At 45.1% G+C, this 15192-nt stretch overlaps 1 protein-coding gene across 4 annotated transcripts in view; it reads right to left on the bottom strand.

The window, feature by feature from the left end:
• Positions 1–10654, bottom strand: part of Stn1 (STN1 subunit of CST complex) — a 37188-nt gene extending 26534 nt beyond the window's left edge. For all 4 annotated transcript variants that reach the window (XM_042689667.1, XM_042689668.1, XM_042689669.1 and 1 more), the window contains exons 1-3: positions 10127–10654; positions 2709–2804; positions 193–261 (exon numbers count right to left, since the gene is read on the bottom strand). In XM_042689667.1, the coding sequence (XP_042545601.1) occupies positions 193–261; positions 2709–2804; positions 10127–10280 (319 nt within the window). In that variant the 5' untranslated portion in view covers positions 10281–10654. The remainder of the gene's footprint in view (positions 1–192; positions 262–2708; positions 2805–10126) is intronic.
• Positions 10655–15192: the final 4538 nt, after the last annotated feature.

Raw genomic sequence — 15192 nt, 5'->3', positions numbered from 1 at the left:
AGGGACAGCGCCCAGGCCCAGAGTTCAGGCCCCATGACTGGACAAAACAAAAAAAAACAAAACAAAACAAAACCAGAATAAAATAAAGAAATGGGAAGGAGAGAAGTAACTGTCCATGCCAGTTTTCAGAGCGAGTTACTGTGCTTTGGATATATTAGATGGAAAGCAAAGCAAGAAAGCAAGTGAAATTACCTGCTGAAGACTCACTGTTGCTCAACTTTTTCCAGCAGATGCAGTTTATAACTCCAGTGCTGTCATCCACTGCAAGAGAAGCGTGAAAGGGAGAAGAATCACATGTGAACTCACATATCATTGCATTTGGCCACACTGAATGATGATCTTTTCCAACAGCCTAGCAAGGGCCATTCTCTTATCAAACTCTCCCTCTTATCTTTGGAAACAGTCTTCACTATACAGCAGCATAAATCATGTGTCTTTGTATGTCAGTATGACACACTACCTCAATAGAATGCATTGGACATTTCCCTCACCCTACCTCCATTGCCCTGCTAAAAGTGACCTCCTTGGGAAGCTAGATCCAAGACTCAATGTGGCTTAGTGGTAGAGTCCTTGCCCAGCATGCATGAATTCATGCCCTGACTTCAATTTCTTAGTACTATATAAACAGAAAAAGCCAGATATGGGGCTGTGGCTCAAGTGGTAGAATGTTAGCCTTGAGCAAAAGAAGCTCAGCGACAGGGCTGGGAAGGTGGCTCAGTGAGACATCTTATCTCCAATAAACAATCCTCCCTCCCTCTCCCCCCCAAAAAATCAAGACCCAGCACTGGTGGCTCATACCTGTAATCTTAATTACTCAGGAGGCTGAGATCTAAGAATTGAAGTTTTAAGGCAGGCCAGGAGACAAATCTAAGAAACTCTTACAACACTTAGGCACTAAAAAAAGGATAACCCCTCTAGGCCTACCATTTCATCTCTTGTTAACTGCGGATCTTATCTTAATTTATAATGGAAAGTCAAAAGAAAGAGAGCAGATAAACACTTGTCTTGGGAAATGTGAGGTTGTTCTGGTCTTGACTGGAGCTCCCAAGACTCAAGTCAGAGGTGGAGTTGCTACCAGGTGCTCTGTGAGCCATGGGCACTGTTCAACCTCCTTGATTTGCAGCCCCTGCCAGCAAACTCTGTGCCATGGTCCGTGAGGCTGCTGCTGACTTGACTTCTATCTACATGTGCCAGAGAAGAGGAGCATCCTTGCAGTACACCATCATGTCCTTTCCTACAAGGCTCTGGCACAAGTCAGTGTGAGCAGAAGCACCCAGCCTGGGCCTCTGATGGTCAGAGGAGCAGGCCTCTTGACAGCAGGGGGTGGCCAGCTGGCAGGTGGCCTGAGGAAGCAGAGAAAGAAGCAGCTCTCCACTTGAGCAGGCCACACAAGAATGAGGTCACAAATGCATTTCTGCTCTCAATGACTTCCATATGGCCATCTCCCGCAGCCCACAGATGTGTCATTCTCACACCACCCACTCAGAGGGAAAAACTTCTTGCAGAGCAAATAGATCTTCTCAAGTCTTTTCCTGATGGGCAAAGGGATCAAACGCAGCCCTGTTAGATCACAGGCCTAATTCTGATCTGGTTCTAGGGCCAACCCTGCAGGCCACAACAGCCTTATTTATTCGATGTAAAAATGAGAAAACTAAAATCCACATCTAGCTAATTTGGGGTAAGAGGAAAGTGACAAGGAAAGAACAACCTGCTGACAGTAGAACAAGCTGGGGTTGGTAAACAGTAGATTGGGCCCATACCTCTCCCAGTGGAGCTCCACTGGAGCAAGTTACAAGGGCTTAAGTTTTCTCGATTACAAAACAGAAATAGATAGCATCTGTCTTTTCTACTTTAAAAGATTAGAGAAAGAATAACATGAAGTAATGAATGTAAAAGTGCTTCATAAACTGAAATACATGATAATTTCCTCACTGGTATTCAGAAAGGATGTACTCTATTGTATTACAACCTACTTGCCCACAGGTGGCTATGCTGTTGGAACTTAGCAAATGTTTGTTATGTTTGAGGAAAATAGTACCAATATCTTTGGTAAAATAAACACTGAAAGGCTGGGAATATGACTTAGTGGTAGAATGCTTGCCTAGCACGCATGAAGCCCTGGGTTTGATTCCTCAGTACCATATAAACAGAAAAAGCTGGAAGTGGTGCTGTGACTCAAGTGGTAGAAAACTAGCCCTGAGCACAGAGAGTTTCAGGGACAGAGCTCAGGCCCTGAGTTCAAACCCCAGGACTGGCCAAAAACAACAACAACAACAAAAACAACAACAACAAACACTGAAGCAGGCAGATCTGATGGTATATCCCTGTAATCTTAACTACTTGGGAGGCAGAGATTGAGAGGACTGTGGTTAAGGCCAACCTGGGCAAACATTTTAGTGAGATCTCCATCTCAACAAATAAGCAAGTGTGGTGGAACATGTTTATAATCCCAGCTACATGGGAGGATATAGGTAGAAGAATTGCAGCATAGGGCTGGGAATGTGGTTTAGTGGTAGAGTGCTTGCCTAGTATGCATGAAGCCCTGGGTTCAATTCCTAGTATCACATAAACAGAAAAAGCCAGAAGTGGCACTGTGGCTCAAGCCTTGAGCACAGAGAGACTCAGGGACAGTGCCGATTTATATATTCAAATTTCAGCTATGTGAGAACCTTACACATAAACTCAGTTTCAGACACAATTGTTCTTACCTCCATAACTGTAGAAAGAATCTCGTTCTCTCACTCTCACGACAGTTCCCACAATATCTACCTGTCTTATTGGATGCCTGTTATAAAAAAATACACCTAAAATTGAAAACAGGGAAGTTTATATAACACATGATTATATTTTCTGCTTTATTAAATGTTTGTGGGAGGAGGGGTCACAAATCAGTGGCATGCTGTTTGCTGACATTCTAGTCGTAAGGAGCAGCCCTTGACAAATGGCAGACTTCAAGAAATCTGGAGATCTTTTCTTCAAGGGTTAGAAGCAGACAGCGTGGCTTTAGGGAAGCTGAACTAGAGCAGAAAAGTGGTGCTACCCAACATTTAATTTAATTTACTTGGGAACACAAAGTGTACTTCCATGAAGATGGCTCCCAGGGGCCTGAAAACAGCCACCCCAAAATGGGAGCAACTTAATAGTGTATCTTGACCAACTGGGAAAGAAAATGTAAATCATGAGAAAGACTTCTTTGTATTCTTTTTTTTTTTTTTTGGTTGTGGGGCTTGAACTCTGGGCTTGAGCACTATCCCTGCACTCTTCAGCTCAAGGTGAGTGCTCTACTGCTTGAGCCACAGCACCACTTCCAGTTTTTTTTTTTGGGGGGGGGGGCCTGAACTCTGGGCCTGGGCGCTGTCCCTCAGCTCTTCAGCTCAAGGCTAGCGCTCTACCACTTGAGCCACAGTGCCACTTCCGGCTTTTTTCTTTTTGCTTATGTGGTGCTGAGAAATCGAACCCAGGGCCTCAGGCATGCAAGGCAAACACTGTACCACTGAGCCACCTTGCCAGCCCATTCTAATGGTTAATTGGAGATAAGAGTCTCTCGGGCTGGCTTTGAACCGTGATCCTCAGATCTCAGCCTCCTGAGTAGCTAGGATTACAGACGTGAGCACCGGTACCTGGCTCTTCTTTGTACTCTTTAAACCAGTACTTTTCTAAGAAACCAGCTATCATTTCTACAAACTGGTAAGAACTTTGAAAACAAAAATTTTTTTTTTGTCTTTTAGTTCATCTCATACCTATAATCCTAGTTATAGGAGGCTGATATCTGAAGATTTAGGTTTGCAGCCAGCCAGGCAGACAAATCCTGAGACTATTATTTTCAATTAACCATCAAAAAGCAGGAAGTGAGCTGGGCACTGGTGAGGACCGGAGTTCGAGCCCCCCAGTATTGACACAGTGCAAGCATGCATTTCTCCCCCCCTGGTCCCCACCCCACAGATGATATCCAGGTTATAAAAAGCTAAAAGGCTACCCTTAAAGGCCAGCAGAAACTGGGTGCTGGTGGCTCATGCCTGAAATCCTAGCTACTAGCTACCAGGAGGCTAACAGGAAAGTGTGTGAGACTCTTACCTCCAATCAACTACCAAAAAAGCTGGAAGTAGAGCTGTGACTTATGTGGTAGAGCACTAGCCTTGAGCAAAAGAAGCTCAAGGACAGCACCTAAATCTTGAGTTCAAATCCCAAAACCAGCCATCACACATAAAAAAGGTCAGCAGATTATACCTCTAAAACTTCTTTTTAAGCTCTGTTTTCAAAATCTAGATTTCAGACACTGGCTGGCAAGTTTCTACCAGAGAAACTAGAGAGGGGGGCACACCACTGATACCAAGAGCCTCCTTTTCCTGACTTGGAGACAAGACAGAAAAGGTGGACCCTTAGAAGCTTGCAGTTCCAGGACCTCCTAGCTCCTGTAGTCTCTCTCCTAGGCCACTCATATGCCACCAGAGATCCTAGCTTCACTTTAAATACTGTGAGCTGTGTTCCTGTTAACTGCACCAATGATATCTCACCAGTATCTCTGGCATCTTTCTCCCACTGAGGCTAGATTATTTACATTCAGAAACACACTTTCAGATGGCCTCCTCCGCCTTTTTTTTGTGCTAGTCCTGGTACTTGAACTCAGGGCCTGGGTGTGTATTGTCTGAACTTCATTTTGCTAAAATCTAGCCTTCTACCACTTGAGCCACAGTGCCACTTCTGGCTTTTTTCTGAGTAGTTATATTTGGAGACAAGAGTCTCACAGACTTTTCTTTTTTTTTTTTAATTGTGAAAATACTGTACAGAGGGGTTACAATTACATGGGCAAGATAATGAGTACATTTCTTATCAAGCATTGTAGCCTCCTCCTTTGTTTCCCCTTCCATCCCTTCCCAGCCTCCCCCTTCTCACAGACTTTTCTAATAGTGATCCTCAGATCTCAGCCTCCTGAGTAGCTATGATTACAGGCATGAGCCACCAGCGCATGTCTAGTCTTTCCCTTTTTAAATAAATATATGGCTTATAAATAAAGAAGCCAAGATCACTTTAGGCATCTGGCCTTTCTTCCCTCACTTCTAAGCCTGGTCAGAATCTCTGGATTCCAAGGTATGAGAGTCCTGTGACCTAAAGGATCCCCAGAATGGATGTTGCTGCTCGGGGCTGGGAAGGTGGCTCAGTGGTGAATGCTTGCCTTGCATGCATGAGGCCCTGGGTTCAATTCCTCAGCACCACATAAGCAGAAAAAAAGCTGGAAGTGGCGCTGTGGCTCAAGTGGTAGAGCACTAGCCTTGAGCTGAAGAGCTGAGGGACAGCACCCAGGCCCAGAGTTCAAGCCCCATGGACCCCCCCCCAAAAAAAAAATAATGGACATTGCTGATGGCTCTGTTCTTTCCCTTCAAGACAGAGGGAATGGTTCTTTACATTCATGCCAAGTCCCAGGTGTGGGCAAGAAGCCTGGAAGCCTGTTTGCCAGGAAGATACTAGGAGAGCAGGTGTAGTTTGAAGAAGAAAACAGCAAATTTGGCCCAAAGCAGGCCCCTCTCCTCTGCAGAGGTGATCTAAAGATGATAATTGGAAGACCAGGGAAACCTTGGGAGCCATGAGCTGACATTGGCAGGGGCCACACAAGGAAAGAAGCCCAAGTCACTGTATCAACCCCTAAGGAGAGTTGTTCCTATTCAGGAACATGTACATTGCTTGGGGACAATATAGATCCAAAGAACATTCATGAAATGTTAAGATTTTTGAGATGGGGAGAAATGATTGGCCAAAAAAAAAAACAAAACAGAGGTACACACAAGCCAATGACATTTTAAGGTCACCTTGGAGATGTTACTTCAGAAAAATCTGAACAGATCTTCAAGTGAGGTCACAGCAACTTCCTCAAAAAGGACAAACATGGGCCCTATAAATTTCCACCTCAAGGACAGACAATGCTAGCCTTTAAGGAGATAGAGTTACTTGAGGACACAACCGAATCCTTACAACCTCAAGGGACTAGGTGAAAAACTATCTTAAAAGCAATCATAGAACAAGAGAACTGCAGAAGAAAACAACAGAAAAAACTCTTGAGAAAACTCATTCAGGAGGAAATATGGGGAAGGGCTAATAGAGGGTAAATGAGGAGGAATATAGTGGAAGTCCTTTACATGTTTGAAAGTAGAACAATGAAGCCTGTTGAATTGTTTTAAGAAGAGAAAGTGGGATGGAAGAGAGTGATGAAGGAGGTGAGGTTGATCAGAAAACATCGTATATATGTGTGGAAATACCATTATGAAATCCATCTTGTAGGGCTGGGAAGGTGGCTCAGTGGTAGAGTGCTTGCCTTGCATGAATGAGGCCCTGGGTTCGATTCCTTAGCATCACATAAGCAAAAAGCCGGAAGTGGTGGTGGGCTCAAATAGTAGAGCGCTAGCCTTGAGCTGAAGAGCTAAGGGCTGGCACCTAGGCTGAGCTCAGGCCCCAGGACCAACAACAAAAAAAGGAAATGTGCTAGGCTGGGAATGTGGCTTAGTGGTAGAGTGCTTGTCTACCATGCATGAAGCCCTAGGTTTGATGCCTTAGTACCACATAAACAGAAAAAGCCAGAAGTGACACTGGCTCAAATGGTAGAGTGCTAGCCTTGTGCAAAAGAAGAGACAGTGCCCATGCACTGAGTTCAAGCCCAGGACTGCGCCCCCCCTCCAAAAAAAAAAAAAAGAAAGGAAATGTGCTGCTCAGAAATACAGAGGACATTTCTCAAAATGTATGGAAACATGAACCACACAAACAAGATGCTTGGCTTTTACAAGAAGATGGCTGAACACATTGAAAAATAATTAGAGGACCATTTCCTTTCAATGTCAAAAGATCTCTTCTGAGAATTGAGCTCAAAGGCGCTCCGCTGAGAGACAGTGGCACTGTTCTTCTGATATTTATGTGGTCATTAAGACTTTAAAAAATTAAGTTTTGTGAGGCACTTAAGTAAATTGACAAACCAGCAAGAAGAGATCATGGGATTTATAGCCAGTTGGTCAGAAGTACAGAGTGAAGTGACCTGGGGTTCACAACTGGGGCAGTTAGGGACTGAACACTTAACATGTAGGACCTGACACCATCTTCAGGTTATAGGGGATTATCCAAATAGGGTTCACAACAGAACCAATTATTTGCTTACTGGGGGGTGGGGTAGGGAAAAGAAAACATCTATCTTAGTGGTAGAGTGCTAGCCCTGGGTTCAATTCCACAGTATCATATAAACTGAAAAAGCCAGTAATGGCATTGTGGCTCAAGTGGTAGAGTACTAGCCTTGAGTAAAAGCAGCTCAGAGACAGTGTCCAGACCCAGAGTTCAAGTCCTAGGACGGCAATAAAACAAACATTACCCAACCAAAACCACTCTCTAAGGGTTTGGGCGTATTCTCCCAATACAGAAAGCAAAAAGACCACAGATTTGAGTCCTTTACTCCTAATTTCTATGTATGTAGGACTGTTTCTCCCTCTTTTCTATCTCTCCCTACTTTATACTACTATACTAAAATAATTTTTTGGGGGAGGGGAGGGGGTCCAGTCATGGGGCCTGAACTCTGGGCCTGGACGCTGTCCCTCAGCTCTTCAGCTCAAGGCTAGCACTCTACCACTTGAGCCACAGTGCCATTTCCAGCTTTTTTCTTTTTGCTTATGTGGTGCTGAGGAATCGAACCCAGGGCCTCAGGCATGCAAGGCAAGCGCTCTACCACTGAGCCACCTTTCCAGCCCTAAAATAAATTCTTTTTAGGACTTCTGCCTTGGGAAATGTTTTCCTTGTTTGCTGTGACACCTTAAAATACTTTCCATGAGTGGATCTCAGGGACTTAGGATTTTAAATAGAAAATGGCAAGCTGAGGGAAATTTCTCATCTATCATCCAGTGACAGATATAAAATTATGATTGATGTTTGCATCAATCATGACGTTTCCTTTTTTTTTTTTTCCTGGTCGTGGGGCCTGAACTCTGGGCCTGGGCGCTATCCCTCAGCTCTTCAGCTCAAAGCTAGCGCTCTATCACTTGAGTCACATCACCACTTCCAGCCTTTTCTGCTTATATGTCCTGAGGAATCGAACCCAGGGCCTCATGCATGCAAGGCAAGCACTCTACCACTGAGCCACCTTCCCAGCCCCATGAGGTTTCCTTTAAAACAATGTATCTGAAACACTCTTACCAGCAGTGGAATGATGATTATCAGTACTGACTAGTTTTTTATTAGTTTGGTTTAGATACATAATCTCATCCTTTGTACAAGGAAGATTAAGCCCTCTGATGTCCCTGATGTTTACCTACTCACTGATCTTTAAGCAAGACTGGCATTTGGTGTGAATTAATTTCTTTCTGAGAAGATCTATGGGGGCTGGGAAGGTGGCTCAGTGGTAGAGTGCTTGTCTTGCATGCATGAGGCCCTGGGTTCGATTCCTCAGCACCACATAAGCAAAAAGAAAAAAAACTGGAAGTGGCGCTGTGGCTCAAGTGGTAGAGCTCTAGCCTTGAGCTGACGAGCTGAGGGACAGCACCCAGGCCCAGAGTTCAGGCCCCACGTCCGGACCCAAAAAGATCTATGATATCTATCTATATCACCAGATTGTTCTGGAAAATGGAAAAAGGATTGGGGAGGCTGGCTGCCTTCCAAAGGGGGGGAAAAATGTCCAAGAATAATTAGGAAATAAAGGTGTGGTGAGAAATCTGTACAAAAGGCTTTAGTGTAAGGTCATCCAAATATATTTGTACATGTAACTAGAATTACACAAAACATCATCCCACTAAAACTGGCTACTTGAATTCTTGCCTACTCTGACTCATGGCTTGCTATTCAGAAAGTCATTGACTGGAAGGGTTCACTCAAAATAGTTACGAGTTCTGGGCAATTGGTGACTCACGCCTGTAATCCTAGCTACTCAAGAGGCTGAGATCTAAGGATCATGGTTCAAAACCAGCAGGACAGGAAAGTCCCTGAAACTCTTAGCTCCAATTGACCTCCAGAAAACTAGAAGTGGGGTTGTGGCTCAAAGGGGTAGAGTGCTAACCTTGAGCACAAAAGCTCAGGGACAGTGCCTAGGCCCTGAAGTCAAGCCCACAACCACCACCATCACCACCATCACCACCAACAACAACAACAAAAAAGGGAGAGTTTAACCAAACTTCTATACCAAGTGAAGGCCCACCCACAGTGACTCAGAGTTCTTTGAATTGACATATCATTAAGTATGATAAGCCCATGTCTAGTAACTCTTACTCTAATAAAACCTTTTAATTTTACATGCTTCAGTTGCTGTTTCCCAGGGACCACCCCACCACAGACAGAGGCTGTGATTACATAGTTGAACAAGCCAGAAGTTGTCCTTCCTTCCAGGGACCTTGTATTATTTTGATTCTGATAATTCAGTTCAAAACAAAACCATCTCTATAAGATTAAGCATGGTTAGTATCCATTTATACAAAGGGAATCACATGCCTGGGGCAGGTAAGTGGCACAGCAAAGTCTAGGCATACCTAGTCTGGTAAAGCAAAGCAAACCTAAAACAACAACAGCAACAACAAAACACTGAGCATTTAAATTTAGCTGCCCTAAACTTCTGGAAAGAATCTGAAATAGCTTAGCATGAGTTAGGAAACAAAACAAAACCATTTTCCTCATTATAAAACTTACAGACATTTTTGTTTGTTGGTTGGTTGTTTTTTTGGTATTACTAGCCCTTGTACTTGCCTGGCAGGAGGTACTCTACCACTTAAGTCATGCACTTAGTTCTACTGCTTTCATTATTTCCTAATGGAGCTTCCTCCCCCTTCCCTCCCCCTACATTTGCGCTTCCCATTTAGATGGGATGAAAAACAGCTGCCACTGCATTTTTTATTGGTTGAGATGGGTTTCTCATGAACATCTTGCCTTGGCTGGTTTCAAACCATCATACTCCTGACCTCAGCCTCCCCAGTAGCTGGAATTACAGGCATGAGCCAGCTAGCTTTTTTTCTTTTTTAATCAGACCGTGTTGAACTTAAAAGAAATAACTCCTTAAGGTGGAGTTGCAGGCTCTTCTCAAAGCCCTAAGTCTCAGCTGTCTTTCACTGTGGGGAAGAGGGGAGACAGGGGTGCAGATGACGCACAGAGCATCCTTCAGGCTGACTTAGCCACATACCTGGCACTTGACGGGACTCCTTCATGCCCAGGATATCCCTGATGTAGAGTTTTGCAAAGGCTAGAAACACAGGATCCAAACCCCACAAGAGAGAGGGGGTCTCCTCTTCACTCGGGCTGGATTCAGACTGCATCAAGAGGCTGGGCTGTGGCATCCAGCTAACCCCCAAGGCTCTGCTTCACTGAGTTCAAGCACCTCTACAAGACACAGAAGTCAGGATGAGGGGCGTCGAACGTGGGCGAGGTTGGCAGGGGCCTGGACTCTTCTCAGGTGGGCATCTTGGAAGCCCAGAGGTCCAGGGCTCTGTCAAACTCTATTCGGGAATGTGGAAGGCGGCCTTCCTCTACCCTGCCCCCAACATGCCAACTTAGGACACAGCTAACCAGCTTTCCCCTGGGCGACACCGTCGATACGTGCGTGCCCTGAGTCCCCCTCCCATGGGTGGGTGCGGGGAGTAAGCAAGGGGCGTCTGCCAAGCCCCCGGTTTCAGGGCACCATCCGGGGCCTGGCTGAAGCCCGGACCCAGCACTTCCGCTTTTCGGGCTGAACTGAACCAAAAAAAAAAAAAAAGGAAGCAAAAACCAAAACCAACAGAAGGACGGGCCTCGGCGCCGCCCACCGCACCCGTGCCAAGGCTGGCGACTCCCAGCGAGGCGCTCCCGCCCCTAGGCAGCGCTGGCGGCCGCCGCCCCGCAGCTTGCAGAGGCGCCTCACCAGTTCCGGTGAGGCCCGGATGCCGTGCCCGGAAGCCAGCCGGTTCGCCCGCTGGAGCATTTCCTTCCTCGACTCCGCCCTTGCAATTATCCCCGAGGCCCCGCCCACAACCGCAGATCACGCCTGCCATTCACAGCTCTTCCCGTCCCACCAGAGGCCCCGCCCAAGCTCCCCAGGTGGCTGTGGGCGTGCCTGGCGCTACTGCAGGCCAGAGCTACCCAACAGCCCTCCCCAGGCTTAAGCCCTCGGACCCCGCGAATCCCACCTTCCTGCAGCCTGAATCACACCTTCCAAGTCGGCTGGCAGGGCCCTGGATCCAGGACTTCCAAGAGATTGGGATAGGATCCAACCCTTTTTAATTTTTTGGTTCCCAGTTTATTAAATAAACAACAAAATTAGGCTGGTCAACAGCAAGATTGCATTGTGGCATATTTTAAATCTCTCTTCACAGCTGATAAAAGATCTACGGCTTGAAACACTACAGCCCCTCTCGGAGAAAATGTCAGTATCTCAGTTGAGCCTCTGAGTGAAAGAGAGATATTGTCTCTATGATAGATTAATTCTTCAAGATCATGTCACTACATTTTGTCTCCTTTCCTCTTTCTTGGTCTATAGTCTGGAATGTTGAATCCTTAACTTTGAGAAGTTCGAATTTTGACCATCTTCAAGGTGCCCTGTCCCCAGCAGTCCTAACTGGAAGCAAGAAAAGATAGCCATATTCCACATACATAAATAAAGAAGCTAGGGCTGGGAAGGTGGCTCAGTGGTAGAGCGCTTGCCTTGCATGCATGAGGCCCTGGGTTCGATTCCTCAGCACCACATAAGCAGAAAAGAAAAAAAAAGCTGGAAGTGGCACTGTGGCTCAAGTGGTAGAGCACTAGCCTTGAGCTGAAGAGCTGAGGGACAGCGCCCAGGCCCAGAGTTCAAGCCCCACGACCAAACCAAAATAAAGAAGCTATATCACATCACTGGACACGGTCAGAGTTATTCCTAATTTACAAAGCCATGGCAGGAGGTTTACCGGTCACACCAGCCAACCAGTTCCAAACCAGGCAGGTAGTAGTCAAAGAGAATTGTTAAAGTATTTATCAAGAGAAGGAGCTTTAACCCTTTGGAATGGAAAGTGTATGTCATTAGACCCTTGGCATCTAATTACGTCATTGGACACCGAAGAAGCTGAAAAGCTAGAGTCCCTGGTAAAAAACAATATCACCTAGATTCTACTGCACTTGAAGAGATGGAACTGTGGAGTTTATGATCTAATGAAGACACTTCTCTAATCGGAGGGAGGCTCTCTCCAAAGAAACACAACCAGTAGGACAAATGCTCACCTGTCAGGTGGGGACAGACAGGTTGGGTGACATTTTCCTGACTCCACATCTGCTCAAGGGTGGGAACCCAAGAAGAAAATGACTCCTAGATGTACTCAGAGGTTGAGATGACTTCAGGAGCCAGTGTCATGGCTCTCTGGGATAGTGGGTTGGAAATAAGAACCTTTAAAGACTCTGCAATTACTGGGAAGCTTGAGAAAGCCACACACAGGTGATGCCATCTTTTACAATGAAGGAGGACTCTGGGAGGAAGGAGCGTTTCTTCTCACCTGAACCCCAAACAGAAAGCAATAGGTTGTCGTTGAAACTTAAGATGACATGTAGAACAGAATTTCCAGATGGCAGAAATACCCAGAGGAATTTGGGAAAGATCCTTGTCTTTTCAGTCTTTTTTTGTTGTGGTTGTTGTTGGTCATGGGGCTTGAATTCTAGACCTGGGCGCTGTCCCTGAGCTTTTCTGCTCAAGGCGGGCACTCTACCACTCTGAGCCACAGCTCTACTTCCAGTTTTCTGGTTAATTGGACATAAGAGTCTCATGGATGGCTGGGAAGGTGGCTCAGTGGTAAAGCACTTGCCTTTCATGCTCGAGACCCTGGGTTTGATTCCTCAGCACCACATAAGAAAAAAGCCGGAAGTGGCGCTGTGGCTCAAGTGGTAGAACGCTAGCCTTGAGCTGAAGAGCTGAGGGACAGCGCCCAGGCCCAGAGTTCAGGCCCCAGACTGGACCCAAAAAAAAAAAAAGAGTCTCATGGACTTTCCTGCCCGGGCTGGCTTTGGACCATGATCCTCAGATCTCAGCCTCCTGAGTAGCTAGGATTATAGGTATGAGCCATCAACACCCAGCTCTTTAGTCTTTATCACTGTAGATTTTAAGTCTTCCCAGAGCATCCACCTGGATGTATAAAAATCATCACTCCTATGGTTTTCCAGCACAGCCCTCCACAGCACTGCAAAGCAGACATTTCAAGGCCCAACTGTTAGCACTCAGGCTAGGAAACTTTTCTTGTGGCTTTTCAATGTGAAATAACGTAATAGACATTTTTTGTCAGAATATATAATTCTTTCTGGAAGATTAAGAAAGTAACCAATTCTTGTGGAAAATGGGGACAGGGAGGACAGATTCTCATGTGTTAAACTTTTTTTTTTTAATTTGTGATACTGGGTCTTATACTTGCAGGCACTCTACCACTTAAGCCACAACTCCACCCAGCCCTTCAAGTTTGTTTTTTTTCTTCCTTCCTTCCTTCCTTCCTTTCTTTCTTTCTTTCTTTCTGTTGGTCATGGGGCTTGAAGTCAGGGCCTGGGCTCTGTTCCTGAGCTCTTTTGCTCAAAGTGGTAGCACTTTGAGCCATAGTGCCACTTCTGGTTCTGGTGGTTAATTGGAGATAAAGTTTTACAGGGACTTTACTGCCTAGGCTGGCTTTGAACTACGATCCTCATATCTCAGCCTCCTGAGTAGCTAGGATTATAGGCATGAGCCACCAACGCCCAGCCCTTCAAACTTTTCTTTTTATTTTCTTTTTTATTTTTTGTTGGTTGTGGGGCTTGAACTCTGGGCTTGGGCGCTGTCCCTCAGCTCTTCAGCTCAAGGCTAGCATTCTACCACTTGAACTATAGCACCAATTCCAGCTTTTTCTGTTTATCTGGTGCTGAGGAATCAAACCCACGACCTCATGCATGCAAGGTAAGCGCTCTACCATTGAGCCACCTTCCGAGCTCCTCAAACTTTTCTTGATGTACATATTTTTGGCATCTTTACAGGTAGAATAGAATTTGTACATTTGAAAATTTGGTTCAATTTTCTGTTAAAATTTTATAATTGACAATGATATCTTTTTTAAGCAAATGCTAATAAAGTTATATGGGAAGTGTGTTCTCTCTCTCTCTCTCTCTCTCTCTAAGCCAAGGCTGAACTCAAACTTGAGATCTTCCTGCCACTTCTGATTACAGGTGTGTAATGCCTTACCCAGCTCTGAGCCCTCTTGTTGACTAGGCCTCAACCTTGGCTTCCAAAGATTGGTTTAACATAGAACATGGTTTCTAACGGCTCAAGGTCATATTCTAGTCCCCCTTAAAATGCTTACCCAATAGAGCACTAGTCTTGAGCAAAAAAAGCTCAGGGACAATTTATAGGTCTAAGTTCAATTCCCAGGATCAGAAAAAAGAAAGAAAGAAAGAAGGAAGGGGGGGAGGGGGAGAGGGAAGAGAGGGGGAGAGAAGGGAGAGTTTTGTTTAAGGCTAGTGCTTTATTACTTTAGCCACAGCTCTACTTCAGGCTTTTTTGGAGATAAATTGGAGATAAAGAGTCCTTCAGCCTCTGTCTGGGCAGTCTTCCAACTATGATCCTCAGATCTCAGCCTCAGCTAGGAGTACAGGTGTGAGCTACCAACTTCAGCTCTAAAGACTTTGAAATAAGAGTAAGTCTCAGTTACAATCTGGGATGTGTCTTAATCCTATTTTAGAATTACCAGTTAAGACAAAAATCTTGTATTAAAAAAAAATCCTTCCTCATCCCAAAGCATTTCCTCTTTCCCTTACTTCTTTTTTATCATATAAAATATATTTTTATTTAGTATATTATTAGAATTCACTTTATAACACTTAGTACTCTGTATTTAAAATACAGAGATATACTCAGTCCTCCATTTGACCATAACTCTTTCTTTACTTGCTTAGTAGAGTAATCAATAATAACCAAACCTCCAAGCCAAAGCAGGAACTTTTATCTTTTTGTCAGTCGTGGGGCTTGAACTCAGAGCCTGGGTACTGTCCCTAAACTTTTTCCACTCAAGGCTAGTGCTCTACCACTTTGAGCATCAGTAACACTTCCGGTTTTCTGGTGGTTAACTGGAGATGAGTCTTATGGATTTTACTGCCTAAGGTGGCTTTGAACCACAATCTTCAGATAATAGACTCCTGAGTAGCTAGGATTATAGACATGAGCCACTGGTGCTGGGCTAAAGCAGGAACTTTTTTTCTTTTGGTGCTCACCCTGGGGCTTGAACTCAGGGCCTGGGCACT

Source organism: Dipodomys spectabilis, unplaced genomic scaffold (assembly GCF_019054845.1).
Source record: "Dipodomys spectabilis isolate Male_0828 unplaced genomic scaffold, ASM1905484v1 ptg000125l, whole genome shotgun sequence".
NCBI lineage: Eukaryota > Metazoa > Chordata > Mammalia > Rodentia > Heteromyidae > Dipodomys > Dipodomys spectabilis.
Note: the sequence above shows the minus strand (reverse complement) of the source record. Positions and strands in the feature narration are given on the sequence as shown.